This window comes from Carcharhinus amblyrhynchos, chromosome 2 (genome assembly GCF_965287045.1).
Source record: "Carcharhinus amblyrhynchos chromosome 2, sCarAmb.v2.hapA, whole genome shotgun sequence".
Lineage (NCBI taxonomy): Eukaryota > Metazoa > Chordata > Chondrichthyes > Carcharhiniformes > Carcharhinidae > Carcharhinus > Carcharhinus amblyrhynchos.
The window spans coordinates 147,346,176-147,359,070 of NC_137325.1; the positions used below are offsets into that span (position 1 = coordinate 147,346,176).

The following is a 12,895-nucleotide window of genomic DNA, read 5'->3' on the forward strand; positions in this document are numbered from 1 at the left end:
TTCTTCTACGTACCAAAATCTTCCATACGAGAGACAGCACCTTAATGTTTTATTTGTTCAGAAGATGTGGGTATCGCTGGCTAGCCAGCATTCTTTGCCCATCACTAACTGGCGTTTAAGAGTCAGTCACATTGCTGTGGGTCTGGAGACACATACAGGTAAGATTTCCTTCCCCAGAGATATTAGCGACAGTGTTTTCATGGCCATCATTGGGCTTTTAATTCCAGATGTTTATTCATAGAATCCCTATAGTGCATAAGAGGCCATCAAATCTTCGCCGATTCTCTGACAGTATCTTATCCAGTCTCTCCCCTGCCCAATCCCTGTAACCCCGCACATATACAATGGCTGGTCCATCTAACCTATACATCTAGGGACACTAAGGGGCAATTTAGCATGGCCAATCCACGTAACCTTTGGATTGTGGGTGGAAACTGGAGCACCCGGAGGAAACCCACACAGACACGGGGAGAATGTGCAAAATCCATAGTCACCAAAGCCGGAATTGGTCCCTGGCGCTGTGAGGCAGCAATGCTAACCAGTGTGCCATCATCCGCCCGTTATCTAGACTTGTGCCATTAGCTCAATTCTCTCTCCACTGAAAGTTTGCAGCATTTTCTTTTTTTGCCTCAGAGCATTACCCAGAGTCTCTGGGTTACTAGTTCAGTGACACTACACTAAGCCTCACCTCAAACAGTGTATCGCTCCCCCTGTGCTCCCCTGGGAGCACCAGACTGGGTTTTGTGCTTAGGCCTCTGGATTCGGGCTCAAATCCATAAATTTCTTATTCAAAAGCTGCCCATTATCCCATAGATGACAGCCAGTGCGATACCAGGCAACTGAATGAGTCCTCAATGCAACCAGCCGTGGAATCCATTTTCCAGTTGTCTTTTATTTTTGCTGAATGTGTGACCAGTTTGGATGTCAGGAAGTGATGTTGGCTTTGGACAAATGTTGTTGGAGTGGTCAGATAGCCAAGCTGTTCCAAATGGATAGGAAATGTATTAAGCCGTTAATGGACTGCACATGGTTTTTATTTCCCACTGCAGCCTGGGCAAGTTCAACACTTACTGACTTCTCTTTCCTTCTCTTGTATTCTGCTTCTTCTGTAAGACTGTGATGCTGTGCATGGGATCTCCTCAGGGTGCCCTCAGTATAAACAAAATGCTGGAAAGTCTCAACTGGTATGACTGTGTTTGGAGAGAGAGAAATAGAGTAATGGTTGGAATCCATGCGACTTGTCTTTCTCTGGCTGCCATCTCCAGGATTTCTCCTCCCACACTTGGTAAAAGATCCAGCAGTCAGTCCATAACAGAATCAATGTAATAAATAGACCATTTGCTCATTCTGAATTCTAATTAACAGTGTTAGTGTAAAGACACCTTAATTGGCTAACATGGTCCTGTACACTTGAGCCTTTCATCATGCAGTCTTCTCTTAGACAGTCTCGTGTGACCAAGGATGACTTGCTTCCATTCTGGTACAATGGATTCTGAGATAGCTGATAAGTCCAGTGTGCGATATGCAAGCTTTGCCACAAATGGGGTAGGAAATGCTTGGGTGGGTGGGTTGTTGGGAGCTTTGAGTCTTTCCCCTCTGCACCTTCCTGACCAAGCCTCTCGATGTCTTTGCTGCCTTCCTGAATGAAGCTGCTCCATTTTGGGCAGTGACAAACCATGGTCTGTCTCCTCTGAGTCAGCAGGGATGTTTGATCTCTTCAGGGATATTGTGAAGACATTTGTAAAGTGTTTCTGCTGTCCTCCTGGAGTCTCCTGCCTCGACGCAGTTGCTTCAGGAGTCTGGTGTCAAGCACGTGCACTGTGTGTCCCTCCCTGAGGAGCTGGTTGTGGGTGATTCGAGCCTTGATGCTGCCGGGGGGAGCACGCTGCTGTTGGAGCAGGAGGATCTTGCTGGTGAGATTCCTCCAGTGTTTGAGGTGCCTGATGTCAGTTGTCTGAGTCTCACTACAATGCAGCTGGCCTAACCATTTCATAGTCATTTCTCTGTCTCCATTGTTGATTTGTACATTCTACAGACAGGCTCAACCATTTTAAATTGTTCTAATTTCTTACCTGTTGTCTCTATAAACATCTGGTTCCATACAACATCTTATCCTGAATCATCCCATGACATCTTCATTGTCGAACAGTAGTTTCCCATTAGAACACAACCCAGTAGTTAACTTTTTGCTGATCAAAAGCCAACACCAAACATGCCTAAAAGGCACGTGACATAAGACTCATCACACAAAAAGATACAAGTCAGTCCACATTTGCAGAATTTTCAGACAAGGTGTAGTTGAAATCTGAAACCCTCTCCCAGGCTGGAGATTCATTGAAAATTGTCAAAAGTCAGATTGATTTTTGCTTCACCAAGGATTACGAAACCAAGGTGGGTAAATAGAATTAAAGTGAAGATCGCCCATGCTCTAATGAAATGGCGGGGCAGACGTGAAGGTGCTAAATAGCCTTCTCGCATTCCTGTGGACAGAAAATGATTGTGTTTATTTTAAACCTTGAACACTCTCCTCCACAGATCCCGTAGTGAAAGATCAGGTGCGAATGGGTTCCACAGCGAGTATGTCCTCCAGTAGCACCCCAGTCAGCTCTGCCAGTTTGATGTCAGGTAAGCAGGATGACCCAAGAGGGAGACTTAGCCACATGGAAAGATTTATGGTACAGAAAGAGGCCATTTGGCCCATTCTATCTGTGCTGGTGAAAGAGGAGCTATCCAGACTAATCCCCATCTTCCAGTCTTGGTCCACAGTTCTGTAGGTCACAGTGCACGTAGAAGTGTTTTTTTATTAACGGTGATGAGAGTTTCTGTCACTATTATCCTTTCAGGCAATGAGTCCCAAACCCTCACCACCCTCCGAGTGAAAAGGTTCTCCTCAACTTCCCTCTAATCCTTCTACCAGTTACTTTAAACCTCTATTTTCCACCTTCCCCCCTCCACAGCCCAGGTTATTGACCTCTGTGCTAATGAAATAGGTAATAGGTCACTCTGTCCACTCTATCTGAACCCTTCAAAATGTTATACTTCAATTCAGTCAGCTCTGTTCCCAAAGAAAACAACTCCAGCCCATCCAATCATTCCTCATTGCTAAAATTCTCCACTCCTGGCAACATGCTTGTTTATCTCCTCTTGTATCCCCTTGAGTGTGATCACATTTTTCCTGTAACATTGTGACCAAACTGCGCTGTTCTCTAGCTATGATCTAACTTGTGTTTTATACACTTATAGTATATATCTGAATTATATTCTAGATTTCAACTAGATTCAGGAATTCCTTGACCGCACTCTACCTTCCTGCTACATTTGGAGATCTATGAACATTAACTCCATGGTCCCTCCATTTTTTTCAGAATCCTGCTATTTGTTGCATATTTCTTGTTTGTCCTCCTCACACTTCTCTGGATTCAATTCCATTTGCCATTTTTCCATCCATCTCACCAGTCCATTGATATCCTCCGACAGTTCACGGCTTTCTTCCTCAATAATAACCACATGGCCAATTTTCACCATCTTTCTCCATGCCCTTTCTCCCTTTGCTTTCTTAATTACCTTTTTGGTTCCTCACATTTTCGAATCTTCTCTCGGCTTTCTGCCGTGTGGAGCTCTTGGTACCTGACATTAGTTTCTCTTTTTACTATATTCTACTCTGTTTGCTCTTTGAACATCTGGGGCATTTAGATTTGAGAATGCTATCCTCTTTCTTTGTAGGAAATCCACCTTCAACGTCTCCCGACACTGATTTACTTTCATGTAGCTGTTTGTAGTCCACTTTTGCCAAACCTCACCTCAGATTTGTAAAATTTGACCTTTCACCCTTGGCCTATTTTAATTCTGTTTCGTTACTCTTTAACTGAACAATGATTGCCGTCACTGTTCTCCCACTGATACTGAGAGAATCAGATGTCTTGGTTTGGTTGGGATAGTCTGAGCTTTCATTAAAACATAGAGAATAGGAGCTTGAATAAGCACCCGCCCCCCCCCCCCCCCCCCCCCCCCATATCCTTTGATCCCATTCACCCAAAGTGCCCCCCCATCCCCCCATATGCTTTGATCCCGTTCACCCAAAGTGCTACATCTAACGGCTTCTTGAAAACATTCAATGTTTTGGTTTCAGCTACTTTCTGTGGTGGAAAATTCCATAGGCTCACCACTCTCTGGGTGCAGAAATCTCCCCTCATCTCTGTCCTAAGTGGTGTACCCTGTATCCTCAGACAGTGTCCCCTGGTTCTGGACATCCCTACCATCAGAAACATCCTTCTTGCATCTATTCTGTCCTGTTAGAATTTTATAAGTTTGTATAAGATTCCCCCTCATTTCTCTGAACTCCAGCAAATACAATCTTAACCGACCCAAGCTCTCCTCATTCGTCAGTCTTGCCGTCCCTGAAATTAGGCTGCTAACCCTTCACTGCCCTTCCTCTAGAGCAAGAATATCTGTCCTCAGATAAGGAGATCAAAACTGCACACAATATTCCTGGTGTGGCCTCAGCAAGACCCTGGATGATTCATCAGACATCCCTGCTCCTGTACCCGAATACTCTCGCTATGAAGGCCAACATACCATTTGCCTTTTTTACTGCCTGCTGCCTTCTGCACCTGCAAGCTTTTAGCAGCTGGCGTATGAGCACACCCCAGTCTCGTTGCACATTCCCCAGCCATTCAGATTGTAATCTGCCTTCCTGTTTTTGCTGCCAAAGTGGATAACCTCATGTTTATACTGCGTCCGCCGTGCATTTGCCCACACGCTCAGCTTGTCTAAATCATGCTGAAGCATCTCTGCATCCTCCTCACAGCTCACCCTCCCACCCAACTTTGTATCATCTGCAAATTTGGAGAAATTACATTTAGTTCTGTTAGGGCCCCAGACCAGAATCCCAAATTCCATTAGGAAGCCACACTAAACCCCAACAATTTTTTCTATTTTGGCATAAATGTGAAGATAGGTTATAATTCTGCTGACAAATTAGGGATCTTTTATAGTAAAATAAACTTTATTTTATAATACAGTTTAACCAAAACTCTACCAAATGAAGCAGCTTAACTATCACCCGTTGAACAATATTTAAACGCGAAAATAAACAACTCTAATTTCTAGCTAATCACCGTTTCAGTTCCAAATGCGCAACATTCTTCTTAAAAACTCAAAAGCCATTTTAAATATAGTTAGCAACCATAAATATACTTGCTATAAGGGGAGTAAACAGCCTTGAAGCTTTCAGAGAGATTTTGTGGAGCACCTTACAGACCTCTGTCTTGAAACAAACCCTAGCCAGAACTGAAAGCTGTTTTGTCTCTGCTACATACCTAGCTCCTCACATTAACTACATTATCATATAGAAACATAATATAGCAAAACTACAGCACAATACAGGCCCTTCAGCCCACAAAGTTGTGCTGAACATGTCCCTACCTTACAGATTACTAGGCTTACCTATAACCCTCTATCTTATTAAGTTCCATGTACTTATCTAAAAGTCTCTTAAAAGACCCTATCAAATCCGCCTCCTCCACCGTTGCCGGCAGCCGATTCCACACACCCACCACTCTCTGAGGGAAAAACTTACCCCTGACATCTCCTCTGTACCTACTCCCCAGCACCTTAAACCTGAGTCCTCTTGTGGCAACCATTTCAGCCCTGGGAAATAGCCTCTGACTATCCACTCGATCAGTTCCTCTCAACATCTTATACACCTCTATCAGGTTACCCCTAAACCTACATCTAAACACACCTTCCATTCCTTTAATTAGAAACCTCAAGAGACTTTTTCTTTTTGTGAACCAAAGTTCATTCGCAGTCTCCTAAGTAAACACTAGGATGGCTAAACTAAGTAATTATCCTGCTTTCCCAGCATCTGAACTGTATTCCTTCCAGAAATACTGACAACCTCTAAAATAAAACAACTTTAAACATGAAAAAGCCAATATATATAAAGCTGTAGCACTGTCATCACAGTTCCTGTAATGTCCTGGTGTCCTGATGTTTTTTTTCTGGATTGCTGAGACGTCTGGGCTTTTAGTTGTGCTGAGATTTACCTCCCCCCCCCACCCCCAATTAATCCGTCCACTTGTAATACACTTGCTAGTTTCCAGTTTCAGTCTGAATTGAAGGAATTCCCTATGCCAACACAGCTCTCATCACTCGAGGTGAATGTGTGCCTTATAACGTGAGAGGTGTAGAGATGGATCTAGAGTCTGACACACGGATCTACAGACATGGGTATCTCAGCATCTAAGCAAATGATTGATTTATAATTGTGTTGAATGGGATCTAGAGGAGTCAGTGTTCAGACCCTATTAGGGATTGTGTATTCCATAACTTTCACCTTATGGTTAAAAGAACTAGGAGCAGGAGTAGGCCATCTGGCCCCTCGAGCCTGCTCCGCCATTCAATAAGATCATGGCTGATCTGAAGTGGATCAGTTCCACTTTCCTGCTTTCTCCCCATAACCCTTAATTCCCCTGTCTATCAGAAACCTATCTACCCGTGACTTAAATATATTTAGCGAGGTAGCCTCCACCACATCAATGGGCAGAGAATTCCAGAGATTCACCACCCTTTGAGTGACGAAGTTCCTGCTCAACTCCGATCTAAACTGCATCCCCCCCACCCCTTATTGTGAGGCTGTGCCCTCTAGTCCTACTGTCCTTTCTAAGCGGGAAGAATCTCTCTACCTCTACCCTATCCATCCCCTTCATTATCTTATATGTCTCTATAAGATCCCCCCTCAGCCTTCTAAACTCCAATGAGTACAGACCCAGTCTATTCAGTCTCTCTTCGTAGGCTAACCCCCTCATCTCCAGTATCAGCCTAGTGAACCTCCTCTGCACTCCCTCCAAGGCCAAAATATCCCTCTGCAAGTGCAAGGGACTCAGCTCCACTTACCCGCACGCTCACCATAACCCTTAATTCCTTCACTGTTCAAAAATTTATCTATCCTTGCCTTAAAAACATTTTTAACATCCATGGGTTTACACTGTTTTTCTGTGTATCAGTAATGGCATTCTGGCTCCCTCTTTACACACAGATTTTTTAAAAACTGTGATACTTGACCTGTTTCTTCTTGTAAAAAGTCATTAACTGCCTCCAAAGGATGTGCTGACCTTGGAAAGGATCCAGAGGAGGTTCACAAGAATGATCCCTGGAACGAAGAGCTTGCCGTATAAGGAACGGTTGAGGATTCTGGGTCTGTACTCGTTGGAATTCAGAAGGATGGGGGGAGGATCTTATTGAAACTTACAGGATACTGAGAGGCCCTGGGTAGAGTGGACGTGGAGAGGATGTTTCCACTAGTGGGGAAAACTAGAACCAGAGAGGGCACAACCTCAGGTTTAAAGGATGATTGTTTAAAACAGAGATGAGAAGGAATTCCTTCAGCCAGAGAGTGGGGAATCTGTGGAACTCTTTGCCGCAGAAGGCTGTGGAGGCCGGGTCATTGAGTGTCTTTAAGACAGAGATAGATAGGTTCTTGTTTAATAAGGGGATCAGGGGTTATGGGAAAAAGGCAGGAAAATAGGGATGAGATGAAGATTAGCCATGATTGAGAGGTGGAGCAGACCCGATGGGCCAGGTGGCCTAATTCTGCTCCTGTGTCTTATGGTCTGTGGTCTTGTTGGTGTGCAAGCTGCTTAGGTGCATTGGCCATACTAAATTCTCCTACAGTGTACTCGAACACTGTCAGAACAACACCGGAGTGTGACGACTAGGGGATTTTCACGGTAACTTCATTGCAGTGCTAATGTAATCCTAATTGTGACACTAACAGATAAACTTTTAAAAACTGCCCCTTGTGGTTTTGGAGGCAGGGACTGCGAGTGGGAAAGCAGGAATGTACTGCTGGGGCAAAGCCAGTGTGCCAGGCTGGGCAATCTCTTCACCTGGGCCAGACTGGACTGAGTTATTCCTCCAGAGACTCTGGGGCGAGTTTCCCTGTCACGGGAATCAGTGAGCGAGGAGCAGACCATGGCAAGGTCAGATGACCTCAGGATTTTCTGGTTTTGGGGTGAGCATGGTTGGAAAATCCGACCCTCTGTCTCTAACAGAGAGTTCAAACACTGGCTCCTGCAGATCCCACCACAATTAAAAATACTCTTTCACAGAGGCTGCTGTATCTGTATCTAGGGTCTGACACAGGGATCTGCCAACATGGGTAGCTCAGCGTCTGAGCAAGTGTTTGATTTATAATTGTGCTGAATGGGATCTACAGGAGTCAGTGTTCAGACTCTTATTCGGGATTATATGTTCAGTAACTTTCACCGTATGATTAAATTGCTTCTCCTAAAGAAAGGGGGAGTGATGGTTTGGGGGGGGGGGTGGATTGGGGGCAGGGTTTTAACTAAAAGGGAATTTTTAACATCCACGGGTTTCTGTGTCTCAGTAATTGTACTCTGGCTCCCTCTTTTAAACACATTTTTTTAAAAACTGCGACGCTTGACCTGTTCCTTCTTGTAAAAAGTCATTAACTGCCTCCAAAGATTGTGTCCAGAGGGCACATCTCCAGTATAATTTCTCTTTTTGTTCCACTGTTTCCTGCAGAGGTTCCTAAATGGTGGACATTGGCTTCATTTCATGATTATAAATTTTTTTTTAAGGATCGCGAGTGATTCACAGACTATTCAATCCCCAGATACAAAGGTAGACAGTGGGCTGGGGAAGAGGCAGACTGAGTGCTACAGTCTGTTATTACTGATAGCAATTCACCAAAAGCTTCAATACTCAGAATTACTACCACCCATCACAAGATAAAGAATCATAAACTCGTAGTTGTAGTGAAATAGACTATTTGGGATAAAAACTGAAGGTTGGCAATGCTGGAAATCTGAAATAAAAACCAGAAGATGCTGGAAAAACTCAGCAGGTCAGGCAGTGTCTGTGGAGAGAGAAACAGTATTAACATTTAGAGTCTGTATAACTCTTCTTCTGTTCTATATCTTCCTTACTTTGAATTTCTTGACTTTCTATGTTTAGTTATTTCTGTCTCCATTTCCAGTTTTCTTCACCCCCTTCTGAACAGATGCTGAGGTTCCTACTCCCCTGCCAAGCTGGTTTTAACCCTCCCCAACAACACAGTAAACCGTGTCTGCCATGGTATTTGTGTTCAAGGCCAAACTCAACAGAGGTTCTTGGAGATGATTAACATCATGGCACGTGTAGATTGCACGGTGAAAGGGGCGTTGAGGATGCAGGGAATGTGTTGTTGAGGTTGACGGTCAGTCATGTGCTAATTGAATGGCAGAGCAGGCTCGATTGCCGAATGTTCCTATTGCTCCTGGCCCTGTTGAGATGCTTGCTGCTTGGCTGGTCCAGGTCTCTTAATTCCTCACAAAGTGGACCCAATGCTCCAGAAATCTGAAGCCCTCTCTCCTGTTCCAGCCACATTGAGCTGGGAGAGATGGCAGTGTAGTGGTTATGTCAATGGGCTAGCAATCCAGCAGCCAAAGGTCTGGGCCTGTGGGTTCAGATCCCACCAGGGCAACTGGTGAAATGTGTATTCACTTCATAAATCTGGAATATAAAACTAGTCTCTACAATGGTGACCATGAAACTATCGCTGGTGTCTTTTAGGGAAGGAAATCTGCCGTCCTTACCTGCTCTAGCCTATGTGAGACTCCACAGCAATGTGGCTGACTCTTAACTGGCCTGATTCTAAAATGGCAAACACTGAGCAACCCATGAAACAACAAAGAAAAGCATATTGCGGCAGCTGCTTCCTTTCAGGTGGTTTGTTTGTTAAAAGGTCACAGGTAATGCTGTCAGAATCGTGTGAACAAGGGAAAGGCCATTCAGCCCCTTGAGCTTGTTCTGCCATTTATTAAAATCATGGCTGATCTGATGGTAACTTCAAATCTGCTCCCCGTCTACCCCCAATAATCTTCCAGCCCCTTGCTTACCAGAATCTATCCATCTCTGCCTAAAAAGATTCAAAGATTCTGCTTCTGCCACCTTGTGAAGAGAGTTCCAAAAACTCCTCTCTGGGTAAGATGGGTATAGAGGGATTTGGGCCAACTACAGGAAATTCAGACTAGCATAGTGGTTAAAAAAGAGTGGCATTGACAAGTCGGGCTGAAGGGCCTGTTTCTATGCTGTAAACCTTTATGACTCACAACCCTCGGAGTAAAAGCATTTCTCCTCATCTCCGTTAAAAATGGGCTATCTCTTATTTTTGAATAACGACCCCTAGTTCTAGATTCTCTGAAGAGGCGAATCATCCTCTCCACGTTATACTCCATTTGCTAGAATTTTGCCCACTCCCTCAACCTCCCGATATCTTTTCATAGCCTTATGTCCACTTCACAGCTTCCTTCCTGTATGGTTCTATTTTTGTGTCATCAGCAAATTTGTAATCATCTCTTTGATCCCTTCCTTCCAGTCATTTATATGAATTGTAAACAGCAGAGGTCCCAGCACTGATTCCTGTGGCACATCATTCATTACATCTTGGCAACCTGAAAATGACTCATTTATGTCTCCTCTCTGCTTCCTGATAACTAGGGGAAGAGGGACCTGGGTGTATATGTGCATAAATCATTAAAGTTGGCAGGACAGGTGGGGAGAGCAGTTAAAGCATACAGTATCCTAGACTTTATTATTAGGCCATAGAGTACATGAACAAGGAGGTTACATTGAACTTGTGTAAGTCACAAGTTAGACCTCACTGGAATATTGTGTACAGTCTGGGCACTGCACTTTAGGAAGGGTGTGCAGCCACTGGAGAGGGTACAGAAATGGTCCCAGGGATGAGAAACCCTTTATAAAGGTAGATTGGCGAAGCTGGGACTCTTTGTTGGAGAAGAGGAGGCTGAGAGGAGATTTGATAGAGGTGTCCAAAATCACAAGAGGTCTGAACAGAATGGACTGGGAGAAACTGTTCCCATTGGCAGAAGAATGGAGAATAAGCCGATCATTGTAATTAGTTTAAAAAGAAGCAAAAATGACGTGAGGAAATAAAACTTTCACAAAGCGAGCAGTTAACATCTGGAATGTATGGAATATGTACTGGAGGCAGGTTCAATCGCGGTTTTTAAAAGGGAGTTAAATGTGAGCAGGGTTAAGGGGAAAGGCAGGAGAATGACACTAAGTGAAATGCTCATTCAGAGAGCCAGTACAGACACAGTGGGCCAACCGGTGGCCTAGTGCACTGTCTTGATTCTGTGACCATGATATGGAGATGCCGGCGTTGGATTGGGATAAACACAGTAAGATGTCTCACAACACCAGGTTGGCAGCACAAGCTTTTGGAGTCTCAGGGTTCTGTGACACCAGTATTACCTCCATCTTCTCTCTAGTTTTACTGGTATCACCACAGCCCTCCTGCTAGGTTTAATTTTCTTATGGCATTGATCCTGCTGTGTGGTGGCCATGAAAGAATAAAGCTAAGCTTTTGAACCTCTGGACTTGGAGGTGAACGTGCTACCAAGTTCACGTGGCCTGGTAGCCTGTCTCTATGTTTTAAATTTAATGTCAATTTTGATTAGGTTGGCAGAGTTCCACGACTGGGTTGTGACAGCTGAGGGACTCGGTTTCTTCAGGATGGGGGAGCTGCACTGTGACTCTGATGCCTAACCTGGCTGTCTTTTTCTCTTTGTTCTGTTACTCCCCCCCCGCCCCCGGCTGCAGGTATAATCTCGATGCCCACGTCTCAGCCCTTGGGCCCACTCGCCGGATCGCCAGTCATGTCTTCACCCAACACCTTGGGACCACCTGTCCCCGCCGCAGCTGGAGCACAGCCTTGACGCTCGACCCCTGGCTCTTGACGTTGTCTGACGCACCGAGGGCCCCGCCACACTGTCACACATCCCCCTCCCCCAAACTCACCCACCCCCCACCACCTCCTCCTTGCCTGCGCATTTCCTGGAGGAGCCAGGAGGCAGGTGGTGGGTAAGAGACAGAGCCCAATCGTTCGTGGGTCCTTAACACATTTATTTTTGTTCAGTTCAGTGCAAAGAAAGAAAGGAATGACAGACCAGCTGCAGAATTGGTGATGTTTAGGTTTGCAGGCTGCTAATGGTGTTGGTTTCCTGTGTACTTAACTGCTGGACTGCAGAGACCTCCTGTCCTGTCCTGTCTTGGTCAGCAATGTAGCTGCTGTCTTTTTGTGACACTAGATTTTTAGAATACCCGGCCTCTCTCAGTGTTGAGAGCTGTGGGGGAAAAAAACAAAAAAAAAAGGAATTTATTTTATATGTTCGTTACATCCCAGCCCTGAACTATTGGTGCGCTTCTGGAAGCTGACGCTTGGGCAGGACTAGGCATTAGTTGAGATGTTGTCCCCCCCCTCCTCCACCCTCCGAGGGGATCAAAGAGGGGATTTAACTTGAGATTTATGGTATTTAAACTCCCGTAAGTGTTATAATGAGAAATCTTCCCTCTACCACAACCCCTCTCTCTCTCCAGGCTAAAGGTAATAATAAAACAAATACTTTTTCTGAAGCTGAGTTGCTGTGGACTACTGTTTCTTCCTACTACTATGTTGCCTCCATGCAAGGTCCAATCTGCCTTGTCATCAGAGTCACTGAGGCCATTTTGATTTGACTGATTGTCACATGTATTAGTATACAGTGAAAAGTATTGCTTCTTGCACACTATACAAAGCATACTGTACACAGGGAAGGAAAGGAGAGGGTGCAGAATGTAGTGTTACAGTCATAGCTCAGGTGTAGAGAAAGATCAACTTAATGCAAGGTAGGTCCATTCAGAAGTCTGATGGCCAACAGGGAAGAAGCTGATCTTGAGTTGGTTGGTAAGTGACCTCAGACTTTTGGGTTCATTGGTTTGAGAAATATAGCAGTTTATTCAATCCCTTTAATGTGAAAAAATAGTCCTATTGAGTTTCTGGGGAGTACAATGAAATTGTGGACATTAGCCAAAAAAAAAGAGATGATCA

At 44.6% G+C, this 12,895-nt stretch overlaps 1 protein-coding gene across 4 annotated transcripts in view; it reads left to right on the forward strand.

The window, feature by feature from the left end:
- The window catches only part of LOC145359418 (casein kinase II subunit alpha-like), a 67,298-nt gene extending 54,857 nt beyond the window's left edge, over nucleotides 1-12,441 (forward strand). For 3 of the 4 annotated variants that reach the window (XM_080213972.1, XM_080213979.1, XM_080213965.1), the window contains exons 12-13: nucleotides 2,536-2,625; nucleotides 11,629-12,441. In XM_080213972.1, coding sequence (XP_080070098.1) covers nucleotides 2,536-2,625; nucleotides 11,629-11,744 — 206 coding nt within the window. In that variant the 3' untranslated portion in view covers nucleotides 11,745-12,441. The remainder of the gene's footprint in view (nucleotides 1-2,535; nucleotides 2,626-11,628) is intronic. The other variant, XM_080213987.1, reaches the window with a different exon arrangement.
- Nucleotides 12,442-12,895: the final 454 nt, after the last annotated feature.